Source organism: Phacochoerus africanus, chromosome 4 (assembly GCF_016906955.1).
Source record: "Phacochoerus africanus isolate WHEZ1 chromosome 4, ROS_Pafr_v1, whole genome shotgun sequence".
Classification (NCBI taxonomy): Eukaryota; Metazoa; Chordata; class Mammalia; order Artiodactyla; family Suidae; genus Phacochoerus; species Phacochoerus africanus.
In genome coordinates this window covers 105,202,310-105,223,571 of record NC_062547.1, presented here as the reverse complement: position 1 = coordinate 105,223,571, position 21,262 = coordinate 105,202,310, and the positions used below count along the sequence as shown (strand labels likewise).

General features: G+C 39.8%; 1 protein-coding gene across 3 annotated transcripts in view; it reads left to right on the top strand.

Moving 5' to 3' along the window:
• Window positions 1-6,107: 6,107 nt before the first annotated feature.
• The window catches only part of CHD1 (chromodomain helicase DNA binding protein 1), a 79,635-nt gene continuing 64,480 nt past the window's right edge, over window positions 6,108-21,262 (top strand). For all 3 annotated transcript variants that reach the window (XM_047778361.1, XM_047778362.1, XM_047778360.1), the window contains exons 1-2: window positions 6,108-6,242; window positions 8,305-8,504. In XM_047778361.1, the coding sequence (XP_047634317.1) occupies window positions 8,452-8,504 (53 nt within the window). In that variant the 5' untranslated portion in view covers window positions 6,108-6,242; window positions 8,305-8,451. The remainder of the gene's footprint in view (window positions 6,243-8,304; window positions 8,505-21,262) is intronic.

Here is a 21,262-nt window from a genome sequence, read left to right as displayed (position 1 = left end):
CTGGCTTCTAGCCCTATTATTCCAACAAAACAGTTCTTGCCAAGGTAACCAATGACCACCAAGTTACTAAAGCCAGTGGATATTATTCAGGCCTATCTCACCTGACTTCCCAACAGCACTCACTGGACATTATTCCCACTCCTCCTCCGAGGCACTTAGGCCTTTGTCTTCCATTGTGCAACATCCTTTTGACAGCTGCAACTCCTTATCCAGCTCATCTTCATCTACCTAGCCAAAAAATCAACTGAAGTTCCTCAGTGCATACTCCTAGACTGTCTTCCAAGCCTATTTCATGTAAAGATTTTAATTTCTCCCTACGTATTTTATTTTCAGTCTAGGTCTCCCTTCTCAGGTCCAGGCTATCAAAAAGCCTCTTGGATGACTCAAAGGCATCAGAAAACCAATAAATTCTAAACCAAATCTAGGATCTCCACATTTCCCCATCTTCAAACATACTACTATTCAGTTCTATTCCTTTCCATTGTATGTGCAGCTTCCTTCCTCCTCCTCACCCTGAAGCCAACTGTTATCAATAAATCCTAAGGACATCTGCTTCCAAATCTACTCTACTTCCTTACATTACCCTGGTCATTATTTCTAATCTTTTAGTCTCCTAATTCAAGAATATTGCATCTACCTGCCTCTAATCCTTTTCTGGAATATAGAGTTAATTTTTTTCAACTTGTAAATCCCATCATTACCACCCAGTTTAAAATTCTTCAAAGGTTTTCCCTTTGTTTCAAGGAAGGAACTTCTTTACCTGGCCATAGGACCCTATATGGCCTGGTCCCCATGTAGCTTCATCTTCCTCAGTTGTCTATTCCAGCAGTACTGTACTTCTTGTAGTCACTCAAAGAGTGATAATGTAATTTATCATCCAAACCAGGACATTTCTGAAAGTAAAAACAACAAAAAAGCCTACCCTTGGCAAACTGGAATGTAAGGTGACATCACCTCCCTGGCTGGAGAATTTTTGTCTTGTTTCCTTTTACCTGTTAAGCTCTTCACTTCTCTTTTATTTATCTAATCCACACTAAACTCTCAAATCATGTCACTTCCTTTAGGGAGATTTTCCTGACCAGGGTTCTGCATTATGAATTTTCACAGCACTTTATACTTCTCCATACCATTTTTTTCAGTTATGATTTCAAAGCATGATTGTTCCTTGCACTAGACTTTTAAACTATTTAAAGTGTATGTTCTTGCTCTATTATAACCCTCCCTCCCTTACCTCCACAGGATGTCTGATATGTAGTTCATACTGAATGAATGTCACTTTAATGTTAACAGGGACACAGACTCGGTGCTCAAGGAGCTCACAATGTAGTATAGTAATAAATGCTTTAATACAATGACATGCTGCACTTAAAATAGAATACAAAATTTGATGTCCTAAAAGGGATGTAAGAGAGCTGCCAGACATGTCTCGTAGAGTGTTGGTATAACTGTTGTCAGGGTACTCAAGAACTCTTGATTTACTTACATCTAACAAAACCTGATTCATAAGACTGATGGACAATATTTATTTACAATGGGATAGGTACCTTCTCAATGACCTGAAAAAATATACGGCTAATGTGTCAAGTGTCTGCTAGGAATGATGGAAAGCAATGCTGGAATGAGCCTGCAAACAGACTAAGTAATTAAAATATTATTTATGCAAATATATGTGGTATACTAAAACATTTGTATTTAAAGCAGGGGGTGATTTCATTAGATTTCAAGTCTGAAGGAAGCCTACAGGGTGAGCTGGAAAGATGTAGGGAAAATAGAACTTAAAGAAGTGGGGATTAAGAAGAAAGGCTGAAAATAACATATATGAGGCAAAATGTACAGTAAGTAAAGGATTTGGGGAGAGGAAGAAATGATACAGCATCAAGGCACCAATATATTTTGAGGTTAGCTACTTTATCATTGTCTGCACATTCGATTTGTAAGCAGCATCTTTGTATCCACTTAAATGCCTATTAGATTTTATACACAGCTGCTTCTTAACTTTAAAGTCACATTTGAAATTTAACTGTGATTTAAGAATTTATCAGTAAAAATCTCCAAATATAGTGGCTCAAAGTGGCTCTCCAAATCTCTCTCTCAAGGTGGATGAGCTGTTGGTGGTTATCAGAACAATCTATTAAGTTTTTTCAAATACCACTTAAAACCGTGAAATTGTGCATTTCAGAAACAGAGTGTCAGGCATGTGCAGTTAGGAAAAAGTTTCTAAGGTGCTAACTCCTGTCCCTGCTCAACACTGGGCACTGCAGTTCTCTCCTATAATTTTTATGATTAAGCAAACAGAAAATGTACAGTAAATGTTCACTATAAGGTGACTTGGGATTTCATAGGTTCTGTTTACAGAGGCTTTGTAAATTTATTTATTTAGCATTTTTTTAGGGCCGCACCTGTGGGCACATGGAGGTTCCCAGGCTAGGGGTCTAATTGGAGCTGTTGCTGCTGGCCTACATCAGAGCCATAGCAATGCCAGATCTGAGCTGCATCTTCAACCTACACCACAGCTCATGGCAACACCAGATCCTTAACCCACTGAGCAAGGCAGGGATTGAACCGGCAACCGCATGGTTCCTAGTTGGATTCATTTCTGCTGCGGCTTTGTAAATTTAAGTATCATACTTGGAGAGCTCATTCACTCTTTGGTAAGAACCTGGAGAATCTAGGGTATTACTATTATTTTTTTCTTTTGCTTTTTTTGGGGGGATGCACCCACGCATGTGGAAGTTCCCAGGCTAGGGGTGGAATCAAAGCTACAACTGCTGGCCTACACTACGGCCACAGCAACTCAGGATCTGAGCCTCCTCTGCGACCTACACAACAGCTCGCAACACTGGATCCTTAACCCACTGAGCAAGGCCAGGGATCAAACCTGAATCTTCATGGATTCTAGTTGGATTCATCTCCATTGCACCACAAAGGGAACTCCCAAGAATCTAGGATATTTTTAAAGCTGATGGTTTTAGCAGTTTTTGTATGTAAATCTTCTAGGAAACAAGAACAGACTTATGGAATTAAAATCTTATCTTGGCATCCAAAACATTAACAGAAAAACAAGAGCTGTCACTGTCATCTCACAATTCTGGGTAAGTGATTTTTCAATCTATTCCCACCTAAAGATAATCATTGGTAACTAGTGCTACTAGAGCATATCAGAATTAAGAAACCTGTCCTAGATTTTGTAAAAGTAATGTTCTTTCCAAAGAACATTAAATTTCCCAAATGGAAAATTAGATTGTAATAAAAACTTCCTGATTGATATTAATTTTCAGGAATTTTTGCTAGTCATATGTTGAGATTACCTACTGTTTCTCTATTGTTTTTAGTACCAAAATGATAGAAACACAGAATTTACTTAACCAAAATGAAACTTAGAATTTAACTGTGCAGATAAAATATTTATCAACTGACTTTTAAAAAAAAAGTGAACTGGGAGTTCTGGTCGTGGCTCAGCAGAAACCAATCTGACTAGCATCCATGAAGTCGTGAGTTTGATATCTGGTCTTGCTCAGTGAGATTCGGCATTGCTGTGAGCTGTGGTGTAGGTTGCAGATGTGGCTCGGATCCCAAGTTGCTGTGGCTGTGGTGTAGGCCAGCAGATGCAGCTCCAATTTGACCCCTAACCTGGGAACTTCTATATGCTGCAGGTGCAGCATTAAAAAGCAAAAAAAATTTAAAAGTGAACTGACAAGATTGTTACAATTTTCCACTTACCCTAGTATTTCTCCATAGTCTCAAGTCATTCTAAGTTCTGTGGAGTCATAAAGTATATTATAATCTTATCAGAAATATAAATCTCCAAGGCCCAACATTTTATTACAAACTTTCCAAGATTTTTTTCTTTTTTTTTGCCAAGAAAAGGTCTCGATTGTATGCAGATATCACATCTAAATGACAACTAAGTAGTTTAAAAACACCTGACAGGTGCTTTCAGAAAACATAAAACAGATTAACCCCATATAGTAATCCTTTTTGGTACACAAAGATAAAATGTAGTAGAGTTATAATTGAAGACTTTATTACCTGAGTCAGACTTCCGATTAAAAAATTTTTGTCCGCCATGTTTTTTTGTGGCTTTTATTTTTTTACTTACCACTCTAGTAATCCAAGAAAAAAAAATCAGTCCAAGGAACAGGAAATTCCTATTATTAAGAGTTTGTTATCATATTTTTAAAGCACAATATTAGAAGTTAGCACTTAAGTTCCTATTTACAGGGACTCCAGAGATGAGAGATTTCTATGATCTTATTATCCTTCACAACCCAACATTATGGTTATTTAAATAACTAGAAAAAAAGGGGGAGGGAGAAGCTGAGTACAGATTTTTGCAAACTATGGTGATGTTTCATTTTGTTTCACTGCTCCCTGACAACAAATATTTTCTCTCTTTTTTTTTTTTTGAGTAAACTACCGTGTACCTGTTTCTTTCCCTACCCCCAAGTGTGGTATACCCTTCCACATAACGAATACATATTTTGGGTTATGTTTGGGGATTTTTTTTTTTTCTTTTGAAGGCTTTGAACCAAAATGCCTAAACAGACAGTAAGCTAAAACATGAATATTTCTCATAGGTGAAAATAATTATTTGGGGAATGCTGATAAGCATTCGAACTCATCTGACTTGGAAGGTGGACCTTTACATCAGATCAAGTAACTGAAAAATGGGATTAGAAAGTTTCAAAAATTATTAACTTGGGACGACTCAAGACTGATCTGAGGACGAGAAAAATAATGAAGTGCAAAGGAATTTTTATTTTGAAAAAAGTTTTCAGAAGAGCGAAGCAGGACACCACCGTGAAAGATGTGTTTCCTTCCACAGATCTAAAAAGGTTGTTAACTAAGACCCGCAGCTACAGTTATGAAAGAAACCGTCAACTATATTGCAGTACGTTAAACTGAGACAGTTATTAACGTCCTTCGTGTTGCACTTTTGTTGCGATTAGGCACGCACTCTCCACCCCGCCCTCCAGGCGGGAACCTAGAAAGGTTGTAAAAGTTTTTTCTTTTTTTTTACTGAACCGGGCGTGCGCTATCCAGAAACGAATCAAAAAGCGTCACAGCGTGCCAACAACCCGGTCAGTATTTTCTCTCCGCCTCCTCAGGTATCCGGCTCTTACCGGACTTCAGGTCTCCGAGGGAGGCTTTGTCTAAAGTCGCCTAAGCGTAGGAAGCGGCGGGAGGTGACCACAGTTGCCCAACAGTTGGGTTCCCCGACTGCCTGGTGTGACGCATCAGCCTCCCCCCCCCCTCCCCCCGAGACAAGCGTTCAGACCCGGCGGGGGGCCCATAGGAGCCGCAGGCCAAGGCCAGGGCAACTAGACCCCACGCACGACCCCACTCTTGCGGCTCATCCAGCACAGCCCTTCCGCAGCTCCCCGAACCCCATTATAGTCTTCAAAATTTCCCCACCCCCGTTTCCCTAGTTCCTTCTCAGCCTCTCGGTCGCGACGTCCTTACGCAACCGTCCCGAGTGACAGGAGCGTCCATACCCGCATGGAGCGAGCTTGCAGCTCCCGCTTCCTGGATATTCAACTTGGGCCACTAAGGTAGGGAGCTGGAGCAAGGATCACCGACCCACCGCCGTAACCAGAGTCCGACAGCCTCTGCGCGGCCTGCGTGCGCGTTCCACCAGTGCCCCCACCACCCGCCACCCCACCAATCACTTTATTCCTACGCCCCACGACTCCAAAACGTAGCCCCACCCACCCACCGCGCGCCAGCTGGTGGAGTTCGGCGTGCGCGCGCCCGCTCGTCCGCCTCGCGTCCAGTGGGGAAGGGGAGTGAGCAGAGCTTACGTCGCGCGGGAGGCGGAGACGTCGGCGACCTCGGTGGCGGCGGCGGCGGAGGCGGCTACGACGGAGACGGTTGCGCTCGCTCTCTCGGCGTCATGGCGGCTGCCGGGAGCCGATAAGCGGCGGGAGCGAGAGCGCGCGCGTGGCCGCGGCGACGACGAAGGCTTGTTAGTTCTCGCTTTTGCTGCCCTCGCCGTTGGTGCTTCAATAATGAATTGATTATTGGATCCGCTCCACAGGGGATCACGCGTTGGAGCCGCGGGCCAGGGCTTCCCCTTCTCCTCCGCGTCTTTCCCCTCCCCCTTTCCCCTCACGGACTCCTGCTTACCCCGAAACGCCCGGAGCCCGAGGACTCACTCCGCGACAGAGACCGCGGGCCCGGGCGCGGGGGAGGCCGCCGATCCAGTCGGCTCCCTCCGCCCCGCGAAGCCTGAACGCCTGCCGGTAAGAAAGGGGGCGGCGGGCGGGTCAGGATGTGGCGAGAAGGACGGGAGCTGGCCAGGCGGAGGGCGGGGGCGGCGCGGTGCCCGGGCGGTGGCCCAGGGGCCGAACGCCGGTCATAGGCCGGGGCAGTCTGCGAGGGCCGTCGGCGGCAGACGAGCTCGGCGCGCAGGGGGCGTGTGAGGGGTGAGCGCCGGCCAGCGCGGCGGAGCGCATCCTCTCCCCGTGTAGCTGTGGAGCTGGCGGTCGAGCCCGGGCCTCCTCCGCGTAAGGCCGGTCGGGCCGCGAGGGGAGAGCTGCGAGACGCTAGCAGTGCGCTTGGCCGGTGCGTGGGTCTCTCAGCGACCCAGGCTCCCAACACGTGGGGAGCGGCGGGGAGGGGGAGGGGGCAGCGGCCCGGGCGAGCCCGGGAGGGCGCGGAGTGGATCTTTGGGAAGTTTGAGGCGGGAAGGGAGACTCTTGAGACCGGAATGGAGGCCCTGGGAGGGATTTGGGGGGCGGGGTGCGTCCGGGTGGGAGGCTGATTGGAGCGAAGCTGCGATGGACGGATGAGGGAGGAGGAAGGTTTCCAATCTACTTTCGAGTACAGCTTTGAAAACTTAGCAGGAGCAAAACAACTGTTAAAAAGACGGGGCAAAGAAGAGGCGGATTAAAGAGGTTTAACGATTTAGGGAAGAGTCATTGTTAAGACGCCTGAAAGGCCGGAGGGAGCTGCGGGGTCTTCGAGCTTCAGAATTTACGGTGTTAAGAAGGGTCTCAGAAAGAGGACTTAACTCTGAGAAGGAAGATGATGAGGAAAAAGGAAGTTACAAAGTACAGAGAAAGCCATTTTGAGGGGCGAAAGGAAGATGAAAAGGAAAAAACTAAAAGGAGTGAACTTTCTCAATGCAGAAAGACTTTCGGAAAGGAGGCAATTTGTTAGAGCACCTAAATTTTCAAGATTTAATTAATAGTAAAGTTCTTTTGACTAGTTTGAATTAATATGTAACATCAGGAATAAATGTTGCGTGAAGTAATTTTTGGATAATACTTCTTGCAGAGTCCAGTGAACTGTAGTCCCTGGAGAATTAAAATCCCAATCTAGATGCAGAGTTTGCTATGATTGAATTGGCAGCAGCCCATTTCCCCCCTTCTTTGTAGAATGGAAATAATCGTAGGAGTAAATTCTCTTTGCCGAGGTCGAAGACAGCTCTGCTTTCAGTCGTCTGTCTCGGTACTTTCTGGCTGGGGAAGGATCTGACGTCTCCTTCCCCCGCTTCTTCCTCTCCCTCCCCTGCCAGAGATCTCCTTTGTTTATTCGTGGATGGCTTGTAGGTGACTCTCCAGTGTTGTGCTGAAATCTTGAAACGTGGAAATGTATCTTGGTCCAATGAATTCTGCCCCAAACCTCTTACTTTAAAAACCAGAGTGTATACATTACCTCCCCTCCCCCGCCATTGGAATCTCTGCCCTTCCAAACTGGATATTTATTATTTAAATCTTAAAATTTCCCTATCGGTTTACCTGTGAAAAGAACGCATTTGTTTTGACCTGTACTTTTTTTTTGGCTAAGATTATATTTATGATAAACGTGTACTCTCCTTTTTTCGTGTGAGCACTTTCAAAACTTTCCCTTTAGTATATGAAGTTCTTGGTGATAGGAATTAATGTTTGAGCAAAGGTAATCCCCCCCTTCATTTGCTTGACGAAGTGTAAGACTCCATGTTCTATTTTTGGAATATATGTATATGTTATAGAAAACTACTTTGCTTTAGTTGTCTATTATGTATGGTATATACACACTCACTTGCAATTAGTCTGAAAGTTTTATCACTCCAAATATTTTAATTTTTCTGTCAAAAATAAGCAATGGTGAATAAGCTGACTTCTAGTAAGTAGTAAAGAATGTATTAGTAGAATACTAGGTATTTTGAGAAAAAGACTCCTATCCCTTTCTTGGCACCTCTAATATAATTGGCGAGGGTAGAGTTGAACAAGTTCTCTATAGACTTTTTATCTCTACAGGAGATTTTATGTTCTTTATATATATATATATACATATATATATATATATTTCTTTTTTTAGGTGAGTCAGAAAGGGTCCCAGGAAACCTGTGAATGTTGAAGAAAATTCGTCTGTGAATTTGTGGTATTCAAACAGGAGTCAGTATTTATATTCATCTTTTAAACTGGGAAGATTTATATTTTATTTTAAACCTTCTTGATATTTACAATGAATGGACACAGTGATGAAGAAAGTGTTAGAAACAGTAGTGGAGAATCAAGGTAAGAACTTTACTATCAAGCATTTATTATGAAAAGAATTGAAAAGTTATGTGACTCTTTAGTTCTGTAGGTGGTAAAGTTTTCAGATTCAGAATCACTCTTAGCGCTCCAAACAGTAAAAAGTTTCTAATATATGAAGCTTTGTTGAAAATACAGATTTTAATTATTTTTTGCATTGAAAGACACAAAGAAAAATTTTAATATAGAAGGTTTGGGTTACTTGAATCTCTTTGAAGGTTTATATTATTTGGGTTAATTGAAGTTGGAGAAAGAGAAATTGATTTAAATTGATTTGACTGTTACTCTGTTTTTCAAATAAAAGTAATAAGAATTTCTTCACTCTATTTTTTCTGGTGTTTTGTCTTCTGTACTAGTGCTGTCCAATATAATAGTAGCCACATGTGACTATTTAAATTTAAATTAATTAAAATGACAAAATATTAAAAATTCAATACTTAGCCACATTAGACACGTTTCAGGTACCATATAGTCACATAATGGCTAGGGGCTACCATTATGGATAGCACAGAACAGAACTGCAAATGGTTCTTTTGGACACTGCTATCTGGACATTTGTTAAAGTATTGCTGCAACCCCTCCCCCCAGTTTCATTTTTCTTTGTCTTTTTTTTTTTTTTCCTAGAAGTTCCCAGGGTAGGGGTCCAGTCAGAGCTATAGCTGCTGGCCTACTCCAGAGCCACAGCAACTCGCAATATGAGCTGCATTTGTGACCCACACTACAGCTCACAGCAACACAGGATCCTTAACCCACTGAGCAAGGCCAAGGATTAAACCCACATCCTCATGGATACTAGGCAGGTTCTTCTGAGCCACAATAGGAACTCCCACCTTTTCTTTTTAAATTTGGGTTTTAATTATATATGAATGAATTAAGAGCTCTTATTGGGCCATGTCTTTGCAAGAAGATATGATTTATGGGAATAAGCTATATTAAGCTATTTTAATGTGTAAGAAACCTCTTCAAATACAAAGACTTTTAATATTCTTCTGTGGCCCCCAAAATTTGTTACAGGGCGCATTCATAATGCAATCCGTGTGCATCATAGAGATCAAGTACTTATAGAGATCAATAATATGGATGTTCGAGTCAGATTGCCCGATTATTTATTCAGTTGTATTTTTTATTAACTATGAATTAGGGCAAATTATTTAATCTCTGAGGCTTTGATTTTTGTAATTTTAAAATTGGGGGTTATGCTCTTTTTTAAAATACCATTTTCAGTTGAGGACAAAGTGAGATGCTAATGTTGAAGTCTTAAGATAGACCCTAATATAATGAACACTCTATATTATTATAATTAGGGTCACGTTTTATGTAACATAGAATACTGTATAACTGAAACATTAATTACAGGGAGGGAGAAATGTGAAGGACAAGGGACAGGAAAGTTTTGGCAGATAAAGAGGACTTCAGAAAAAAATGTATGGAAGATGAAGCACTGGTACATGTATTTGACCTGAGGCTTTGGATTATCTGGTTATGCTAGGTATAATTTAGATTATCAGTTTAATAGGCAGACTATTTGGACAACAAGAACATCATAGGGGAAAAGTGGGCAACGGGGGCAGTTATAGAAAGCAGAATGATGTAATTGAACAAGTATTGGTCTAGGACTTGGAAAAAACCTGACTTGACCCTGTCCCTGCCTTAACTAGTTCTCTGAATGATTTCTGAACTTTAAAATAAGGAGAGTTGAATTATTTTTGTGTTATCCTACTATGTAACTTTAAAAGTATACTAAGATTTCAGAGAACAGAGTTGTGAGGCTACATTAGAAGACTTTTGAATCTCAGCTTTAATTCAAATTTCCACAGGTATATTGACTATAGAAAGCAAAGAGGAGAGTCACATTGTCCATGTTCTCTTAATCACTAGTGAGCAGTGATAGGTAGAAATATCTAGAGGGAAACACAGGAACCTAACTACCCACAAAATAGGAAATAAGAGTCTTGAAAGTAAAGCTTCTAGTTGAGTTTGTAAGAGAGATCACTTGCTGTTAATATTTGGATCCCTTACATGTTTTAATTATGTATTTTACTGCTATATGTAAAGCAAAGGTAGATATAGATTAAAAAACAAGCTCTGTGAAATCAGATTTAGAGTAATCTTTTATAATACATACTCATCTTAAATAACTTCAAGGTATATTCTCAGTTTTTCTGAATCATTATTCCTACCACATAGGTTTTTGTACTTCTGAGAAGTGTATATAGCTGTCAAGTTATCTAGTTCTTCCAGCTGCCTTGGTGTTTATCAGAAGGAGGGAAACCTACTTCTGATTCCCTTTCACTTTCTTCCATAGTGCTGTTACCCTGTCCTTTTCCTTTGCTCTACTGTTGTTACCAGGCCTCAGTCCCTCCCCCCAACCAAAAGCTTTCATTACAAGGCAGTACAGAGAAGGGAGGTTGTGCCTAGTTAAATGAGGAGATGAACTTTATAGATTCAAGGATTTTCTTGCAAGAAACCAGTTACTATAACTATAAATATTAAATAGACTGATGGGAGGAGAAATATGGTTTGCTTTTAAAATTGATACATAGATATATTTTCAGTAGTTTTTAAAGTAAAGTTTGATTGTTATTGGATAGAAGTTTTCAGTGTGTTTTTGCTTCGAATTTTCTTTTTTTCCTTTGTGGAAATTTATGAAATTAAGTAGAATTAAGCAGCAGTTATTTGGCATTTTTTTAGTTGGCGTAATTAGCTTTCTACTCAAAATTTTTTTTGGTTCTTGTCATGTGAAAACCTTTCTATAACCATTGCCAGAAAGGAAGAAGAATACAGAGGAGAATGTGTCTTTGGCTATGCTATAACTCGCAATTTTGAAACTTATTTACTAAGAAATGTGGGTCACGATGCACCTGCACATCAGTTTCAACTCAGCATAAGTTTTATTATATAACTGAAGCTTTCTAAAAATACTATTGGAAGATTTTAGAGCATCAATTCCCAGCTATATGGATTTGTGTTGTTATTTGTGTTGAAGTTTTTCAAATGCCGATTAGATATTTTTAATTTTAAAGTTACCGTAAGTGATGGTTTGCTCCAGAAGTATATTTATTGTAAAGACCAGAAAAGCATGGTTACATGTTTCTAATTTTTGGATGATTGATAAATGCTTAATTCTCAGAAGAATTTCTCTACTTGCCTGTAGATTAAATTTTTAATAATGTAAATTTGTCCAAGTAAATTTGGGAATTCATTTTAACCACTTCAGTTAGTCTGTATATTATGCTCTTGAAAAATTCTTATAAAGTGAAAGAAATTGTTGGTGATATGTTATAATGGTCTTAACTATATAGAATTGATTTAGAACTGGCAGTTGAGCTTTGTTGACCTGATTCTAAAAATATTCTTTTCCTTGCTATATATTATAGCTTTTTATAGTGTTAACAGTGCTTGACTTAATATACTTATATGTGTTTTTTTATATATATAATTTTATATTTACTTAGAGAAAGTCTGCTACAATTAAATTTCTTTGGCTTATTGAAAATGTTTTGTTTTATGCTTGACAAATCTTTGGATGTCAACTTTTAAAATATTTCAGGTAGGCGGTGTGTAGGAAATAATGATAATGGAAATATTCCAAATGAAAATCACATTTTTAGAAATTCAGTCTCTAAAAGACTTTTTAAAGGTTTTGAGAAAAAAGTCAGATAATCTAAATGACCTGTTAAATTTAAGGAACACCAAGTCAAAGTTAATTTGAATGCAGGTCCACATATTTCACCATGTATGTTAGTTTTCTGTTAAAGACTACTATGGTATACCATTTTGAAAACATTATTGTTATATAGACACATGCCAGAAAGATTTCTTGCCATCAAATTCAGTTTCTTTCAATAAATGGCACAGTTTTTAAAGGCAATAACAGTTAAAGTGATATTTGTACAGCTTGTTCTAAAGTTATCAGAGTTTTTTGTTTTGTTTGGGTTTTTTTTGTTTGTTTGTTTTTTGCACTTTTTAGGGCCACACCTGAGGCATGTGGAAGTTCCCAGGATAGAGGTTCAGTCGGAGCTGCAGCTGCCAGCCCATGCCATAGCCACAGCAATGCAGGATCTGAGCTACATCTGCGACCTACACCACAGATCATGGCAAGGATCCACCAAGCAAGGCCAGGGATTGAACCCCCATCCTCATAGATGCTAGTCAGTTTTATTATCACTGAGCCATGACAGCCACAGCGGTGTTTGCTTTTTTTGAGTCATTTTATTAAGTTTCAGAAGTTGTGCTAAGAAGCATTTTAAGGAAGATAGGAAAATGTGAAATCACAAAGCCAGAATGGCTAGAAATCAGTTAAGGAAACTGGTCTTTAAAATTTCCCATGATGTCATTAATTGCAGCAAAACATGACTCTTGTACATCTCATTTTTGTGTTAATCCCTATTTCTTGATTCGGTATGTACTTTTTTCATCTTTTCCTGCTAGTTTTTTCTCATATATCTTGTATATGCTACTGAATCTAAGATCATTCCTTATGCTTTGAAACCTCAATAAACTGTTGGGGAGTTCCCATTGTGGCTCAGTGGTAACAACCTAACCAGTATCCATGAGGATGCTGGTTTGATCCCTGGTCTCACTCACTGGGTTAAGGATCCAGCGTTGCCATGAGCTGTGGTGTAGGTCGCAGATGCGGCTTGGATCCCGAGTTGCTGTGGCTGGTGTAGACCGGCAGCTGTAGCTCTCATTCTACCCCTAGCCTGGGAACCTCCATATGCTGTAGGTTCAGCCCTAAAAAGCAACCCCCCCCCCACCAAAAAAAAACCCCTGTTAATCAGGAGCTTTAGTAATAGGTTTCTCTGTCTCTCTCCCAACAATTCACTGAATTAGAATTTTCGTGAAACTTCTTAGGGTTGTGGTTAATTTAGATGACTGTCTTATATTTAGACTAGTTTTTAACTGTTAAACATAATTGTATGTCATTTGATTTTCAGACATGTTATTTTTATCTTCATAAACATGAGATAATATGGGCAGGGTAAATATTGTGTAGTTGCCCCCCTTTTTTTTTTTTTGTCTTTTGTTGTTGTTGTTGTTGCTATTTCTTGGGCCGCTCCCGTGGCATATGGAGGTTCCCAGGCTAGGGGTTGAATCGGAGCTGTAGCCACCGGCCTACGCCAGAGCCACAGCAACGCGGGATCCGAGCCGCGTCTGCAACCTTCACCACAGCTCACGGCAACGCCGGATCATTAACCCACTGAGCAAGGGCAGGGAGCGAACCCGCAACCTCATGGTTCCTAGTCGGATTCGTTAACCATTGCGCCACGACGGGAACTCCTAGTTGCCCCTTTTTTATACTACTTAAGTCATTGCTTATTTAAGATCTTGATGATTTGTGGGTTATATCTGGTATTGTTTAAAAATGAATATTTGTGGGTGTTCCTACTGTGGCTCAGCAATAACAAACCTGACTAGTATCCATGAGGATGTAGGTTTGATTCCTGATGTTGCTCTGTGGGTTAAGGATCCGGCATTGCTGTGAGCTGTGGTGTAGATCACAGACAAGGCTTGGATCCCACGGCTGTGGCTGTGGCCATGGCTGGCAGCTACAGCTCTGATTCAGCCCCTAGCCTGGGACCTTAAGATATGCCTCTGGTGCAGCCTTAAAAAGACAAAAAAAAAACAAAAAAAAGAGAGAGAGAGAAAAGTTCCAATTCCAGTTGTGGTCCTTGGGCCAGCAGCATTGACATCTCCCAGGAGCTCCTTCATAATGTTCAACCTTGGGCCCCACCCCAGACCTACTGAATCAGAATCTTCTTTTTAACAACATTCCCAAGTGATTTCTATTGACATATATACATATGAAGCTGTTTGCATGGGGTCATTCACTTTGCCATTTTTTTTTATTATACTTCCTTTTTTCTGTGAACCCCCAGGGAACAGTGCCATAGGCCATGCCAGCAAGAGGCTGGGTACATTTCATTTCTTTAGAGACAATATTGATGGAAACCAATTTTGAGCTCTTTTTCTGAGCCACCGTGTACATGGTGCGTTATATGAATTTATCATAGCTCATCCTTACTCATGTGATGTATGTAGCACTTCTCTATGATTCCCACTCTTCAGAAGGGGAAACCAGATTTCTAGCCATTTTAAATGTCTTAAAAAAAAGAAAGAACTCCAAAATATTAACTAAATTCCAGCCTTGGCTTGGATTTTGTTAGTTTTTCTTTTTAATGTCCTCTTTCTGTTCCAGGATTCAGTCCAGGTACCATGTTACATGTAGTTAACTCTCTCCACTGTTCTGATCTGTGAAAGTTTCTAAGTCTTTCCTTAATTTCCTTAGCAGTCTTTTTTTTTTTTTTTTGGTCTTTTGTTTTTATAGGGCTGCCTTCACGGCATATGGAGGTTCCCAGGCTAGGGGTCTAATCAGAGCTTTTGCTGCCAGCCTACACCACAGCCATAGCAACGCCAGACCCAAGCCGAGTCTGCAACATACACCAGAGCTCATGGCAACGCCGGATCCTTTAACCGACTGAGTGAGGCCAGGAATTGAATCCCCAACCTCATGGTTCCTAGTCGGATTTGCTTGAACTCCGCCACGACAGGAACTCCAGAAGTCTTGAACTACTGGCCAGGTATCCTGTACAATGTCCCTCAATTTGGATTTGCAGTATATGGAGGTTCCCAGGCTAGGGGTCCAGTCGGAGCTACAGCTGCTGGCCTAGCCATAGCCACAGCAACGCAGGATCCGAGCCACGTGTGCAAACTATACCACAGCTCACGGCAGTGACAGATCCTTAACCCACTGGAGAGGCCAGGGATTGAACCTGCAATCTCATGGTTCCTAGTCGGATTTGTTTCCGCTGTGCCACGATGGGAACTCCAGATTTGTATGATTTTTTTGCTAGAATAAACTAGGGTTATTGGTTACCAGTTTTTGGAAAGAATATCACAGAGATGAAGTGCTCTACTGATCACATCATATGGGGAGCATAATATCCATTTGATGTTACTGATGATGTTGACCTTGATTACTTGGCCAGGATAGTATTTGCCAGGTTTTTCCACTGTAAAGTTAGTGTTTTTCCCTTCCTATACTGTATACTTTGGAAGGAAATCACTATGTCTAGCCCACTCTCAAGGGACGTGGTGAGTAGTGGGGTGGGAATTAAGTTCTTTCTCCTGCTGGGAGGGACTATCTACATAATATTAAATGGAATTCTTCTGTAAAGAAATAATTTCTCCTTCATTAATTCAGTCATTCACAAATACCTATGTGTATTTTTATACTTTGAGTTATAATCCAGTAAGTTAATTTTGTTGCTCAGATTGTTTTAGCCTTGCTCTTTGGGAACTTTATCCAGTTGGCTTCTGTATTCTTACACATTTCCGTTCTTTTGCCCTAGAATCAACCATTTCTCCAAAGAGCCCTTATTCCTTGTATTGAGAAAAGGGTATTAAGAAACCAAGATTTGAGTGCAGGGTTGCAACTCAGGTGTCACTACTTCTAGGCCGTCTCAGTGGACAGAGCAAACAGAGCTAGGTTATATCTATATGTGTTTATATGTACTAAACCATATGTATCTGTAGTTGTTTCTATATTTGTGTGCATATGAAGGTAAACATGAGTTAGTACTGTTGTCTTTACCTCTAATGCTATACTACAGGATTCGTCCTAACTTTACTTTCTTGCTTCTCCGTAACTTCTCTAATAGAGAGGAGCCTGACTCTCACCATCTACCATCTACCATCCACCATGCATGCACTTGAACCTCAGTATACAAGTAAAGTAGTCTCAAAAATTTTATACTGTACTCCCAAAAGAAATAAATTTACCAACTTAAATACAGTGTTTATGTACAATGTACAGTCCTTTTGTATTTAACTTTACAGTTTCTAGTCAAGACACTATTTTTCTTTTTTGTTCTTTTTAAAAAATTTTGTTGGAGTACAGTTGACTTAGAAAGTTGTGTTAGTTTCAGGTATACAGTAAAGTAAATCAGTTTTACATATATATATATATATCCATTCCTTTTCAGATTCTTCCCAACTAAGTTACTACACAGTATTAAGTAGATTTCCCCATACAGTAGGGGAAGGTCCTTGTTACTTACCTATTTTATATATAGTAGTATGTATATGTTAATCCCAACCTCCTAATTTATCTCCCTCACCCTTAACCCCACTCCCAGCACGCATTTCCCCTTTGGTGACCATAAGTTTGATTTTGAAATCTTTGAGTCTTTTTCTATTTTCTAAGTTCTTTTGTATCCTTTTTTTTTTTTTTTTTTAAATTAGATTCCGTATATTAGTGATCTTACGATATTTGCCTTTCTCTGGTCAGACCTACTTCCTTTAGTATGATAATTTCTAGGTCCATCTGTGTTGCTGTAAATAGCATTGGTTTGTTCTTTTTTTGTGGCTGAGTAATATTCCATTGTATATTTGTACCGCGTCTTTATCCATTCTTCTGTTGATGGACATTTAGGTTGTTTGCATGTCTCGGCTATTAAGACACTGTTTTTCAAAGTTACTCAAGTTAGCTTTCTTTTCTCTTATCCCTTTCAGGGTGACTATGTCATATTTGTAATAAAGTTAGATTTATTTGTTGGAGTTTGCATTCCATCCTGGGATCCTCAGTCACATGGGTAGATGTTTTAAGCTTGAATATATTACATATATTCTCTGATAACACGGTTTTATGGGTTTTGACAAATTCATAGAATCATTTATCCTTCACCCCAGTACTGTACAATATGATTCTTTCACCCTAAATTTCCCGTTTCTTAGATCTCCTGAATCAAAATTTTCGTTTTAACAAGATTCCCAAGGAGACATGTAGGCATATTCAGTTTATATGCATGTATATGAAGCTCTTCACGTGGAATCATTCACTATCTTTCCCTGTTTTGAAATTATAAGTTAAGTTGAAAAAAGATGATTTTTATAATGGAATAGCCAAGTTTAAATGTATAATCAGGTAAGCGTATATACTCAAATTCATGGGTTTGTATACAGTGAGGGGAAAGAAAATGGAATTGGGCAGATTACTGGAGTGAAGTAATGGCCTATATGGGAAGTTTCATGGAGCTCTTAAACCTTTGTAATCTTAACACTGTTGAGAAATAATGTGATTTGGAAAGAAAAGAACAAATGGTTTATTCAGAAAGATGATGGAAAGGAAGATTCTTACAGAGATTATATAGTCCCCCAGTAAAGAAGTGCAAGTTCCCTATTACAAAGAATGTGTTGGACATCTTAGCTTTGTAGTTCTTTACGCTGAGGTTTATTTAGTGTAATACTGACGGTTTTGTATGGTTTAGTCCCAGATGGAGGAAAGAGGAAAAAAAAAAAAAAAGGAAACATAGCTTAATAAACATTACATGTATTAGATTCCCATGGGGGGGGGGCGTGTATTACCCATGTGAATGAACTGGTCAGAACGCTTACTGATTTCAGAGGGAGACTGTACAAATCTCTTGTACCAGCATGTTGACTGAGCTAATTGTTGTTTATAATTAGGAGTATATTATCTATCACTGTGATATGAAATGACTGCTTAGAAGTCAATTTTAAATAAATGTTAAACTGAATTAGCAAGTTTCTTTGGTATGGATATCTCAGTTACTGAGATTAAAATACAAACACCTGCAAAGTCCTGGCTAAATACTACTGGCTTCTGGGATCTACTGTCTATGGAGCTAAAGCATAAGGCAGAAAAATAGTGGGGAGCTCTTTTCTTAATGAAAACCATTCCCATTAGCTATGTCACATCTCTCCCGTTACTGCTTCTGTTTATTTTTTTGTTTAAACAATTTTTTTTGTCTTTTTTTTTTTGCTATTTCTTGGGCCGCACCCGCGGCATATGGAGGTTCCCAGGCTAGGGGTCCAATCGGAGCTGTAGCCACCAGCCTATGCCAGAGCCACAGCAACTCGGGATCCGAGCCGCGTCTGCAACCTACACCACAGCTCACGGCAACGCCGGATCGTTAACCCACTGAGCAAGGGCAGGGAGCGAACCCGCAACCTCATGGTTCCTAGTCGGATTCGTTAACCACTGCGCCATGACGGGAACTCCTGTTTAAACAATTTTTAAGGGAGTGGCATGTAGTGGTTTGGTGTGGGATCTCAGTTCCCAGGCTACGGATTGAACCCAGGCCGGAGTGGGGAAAGCACCAAGTCTTAACCACTGGACCACCAGGGAACTCTGTTCTGTTACTCGTTGTAGAAATATAATTCTTTGTCTTAAAAAAACTTAGATGATTGAGCAACTACAATGTGGTGGATATTATTAGACGCTAAAATTTTGAGATTCTTCTCTAAAGCTTATAAGCAAGAAAAAAATACTAATGGGTAAAAAAAACCATTATTTTGCCTATTATAATTATAAATTATAAATTAGAGGTTCTTTTATAAACTATATAAAATTGGTTATAATTATGAATTTTTTTCATTATAACGAATTTTATATACTTTCTGAAACTACTTTTTAGTGACCTTCAAATGTAAGTACGCATAGTCCTTATTTCTCATCTATTTCCTGAATGCTTACTAGAGAAACTTCTGAGTTTACTGTCTTTACCTCAGATTCAACATGACTAAACCCAGTCATCTGAAATTAGTTATGCTGAATGTTTCCTTTCTTAGCATCGGTTTTTGACAGTTTTATTCTCATTTATTCAGAGACTTTAAGGTGAGAAAATAATACTGTACTTTAAGAGTTTATTTTATGATAGACTCTTGTGTTGGATTGGTAATTTAGAATGCTAAAAGGTATTTTTGCTGTTTAGTTCCTAACAGTGGTACTGTCTAGTTTTTAGAATCAGGCAAGTGGATACTTTCCAGATTTTCTCAAATTTTTGATAGCTATTTTATAGCTTGCAGTAAAAGATAAGGTGCATGACATTTTAATACAATGTAATTTTATAAAATTTAAAGGTGATCTTAGCTGTCATCTAGCTGAACCTTATTTTCTAAGTGAGTTTTTATTACATAAGTCATGGTCCAAAAAGTTTGAAAGCCATTGCCCTTGGACACTAATTCGTTGTTGTTTTTATTGTAATTTCTCAGTACTTCCTTATTTCCACTTTGTTTCTCTAGACCTGTTGAATTGGATAGTGGTCTATAAAAATAACTGAAGGCCCGAACCTAATGAATTCCAGGATGTAGTTATACATGCATAAGCATAATTATAACATTGTGAAGAAATTATTAGTAACATGAGGAAAGTGTTGTGAATGAATGGGCTGGAAAGATAGGATATTTTTGAGTAATTTTAGAGTGAGAAATTTTATCATTTGCTTCAGAAATGAAGTGTTTTCTAGACGGAAAAGTGTAGGGAATACACCAGTACCCAGCTCTGAAATCACTTTCTCTGTAAAGCTTTGTTCCTAATTTCATTTGTCCCACTTCTAGTTCCTCAATCAGGAATCAGCCCATCCTTACATCTTTGATTCTCATGTAAGTTTTACTTTTCCTGTGGCATTTTGTCTCTGCTAGAAACTGTTGCTCAGTACTTGTTAGTTGAGCAGATGAGCAAATGAATTCAAATAATGTGTATGCAAAACATTTCAAAAATGCTTGTTGCAGAAATATTATATAGTGTATCGATTAGAGAACCAATTAAGGTGCTGTATCTTCTAGAATCCTCAAAATACAGGGTCTTAAAATAGTTACTTCTTTTTCATTATCAGGTAAGGAGCTCTACTCCTTGAGGTTATCCAGGTACTCTGGCTAGTGGGACAGCTTTTTTGTCTTTAACACATAGCTTCTATTGCCCTGGTGGTATTTTCAGCCACCGGGGTGGGGGGGGGGGGGGGGGGGGGAAATGGAGAGGATTTAAGGCAAGCCAGATATTGTTTAAGGCTAAGATGGAAATTTCACATCACTTCTAGCATGTCATATTCCATTGGCTAAAACTTGTTCACATGGCCACATCTAGCTGAAAGACATGTAAGAAATCTAATCTTTAGCTGGCTGGACATGTGACATTTCAAACTGGCGTGCCAGTTATGTAATACCAAAGTTCCAACAAAAAGGATACTGGGTGATTGGGGAGGGGCAAGTAGACAACATAAAGAGATTTTACTTTTTTGTCTTTTTAGGGCTGCGCCTGCGACATATGGAGGTTCCCAGGCTAGGGGGTCAAATCGGAGCTGTAGCCACTGGCCTATGCCATAGCCACAGCAGTGTCAGGTCCAAGCTGTGTCTGTGACCTACACCACAGCTCATGGCAATGTTGGATCCTCAACCCACTGAGTGGGGCCAGGGATCGTCCTCATGGATGCTAGTCAGATTTGTTTCCACTGATCCACGACGGGAACTCCAAGGGATATTATTTTAAAATAAATCACTAATATCATCCTAGGAAATTAGTGGCTTTGATTTTTATGAATTTTCTTTCAATTCTTTGTAATATTAGTATTTGTTTTTTTAGCTTTCTCTGAGCTTCAGTTTGTTTATTGCTTTATTATATGAAGATGGAAGAATTAAATGAGTACCCAGTGTTTGGCACATAGCACCAGTTAGTAATCCCCATGTCTTCCTTTTCTTATTAAACAGTTTGTATTGAAAATGTTAGTATTCCTACAAGTTTTGTTCGTACACATTTTATGTACTTATGACAGTCCCAAGAACACCTGAAGCAAACATTGGAGTAATGCTTCTTCTTTTTCCTGTCTTTTTAGGGCTGTACCCATGGCACATGGAGGTTCCCAGGCTAGGGGTCGAATCAGAGCTGTAGCTGCCGTCCTGCGCCATAGCCACAGCAACTCAAGATCTGAGCCGAGTCTGCA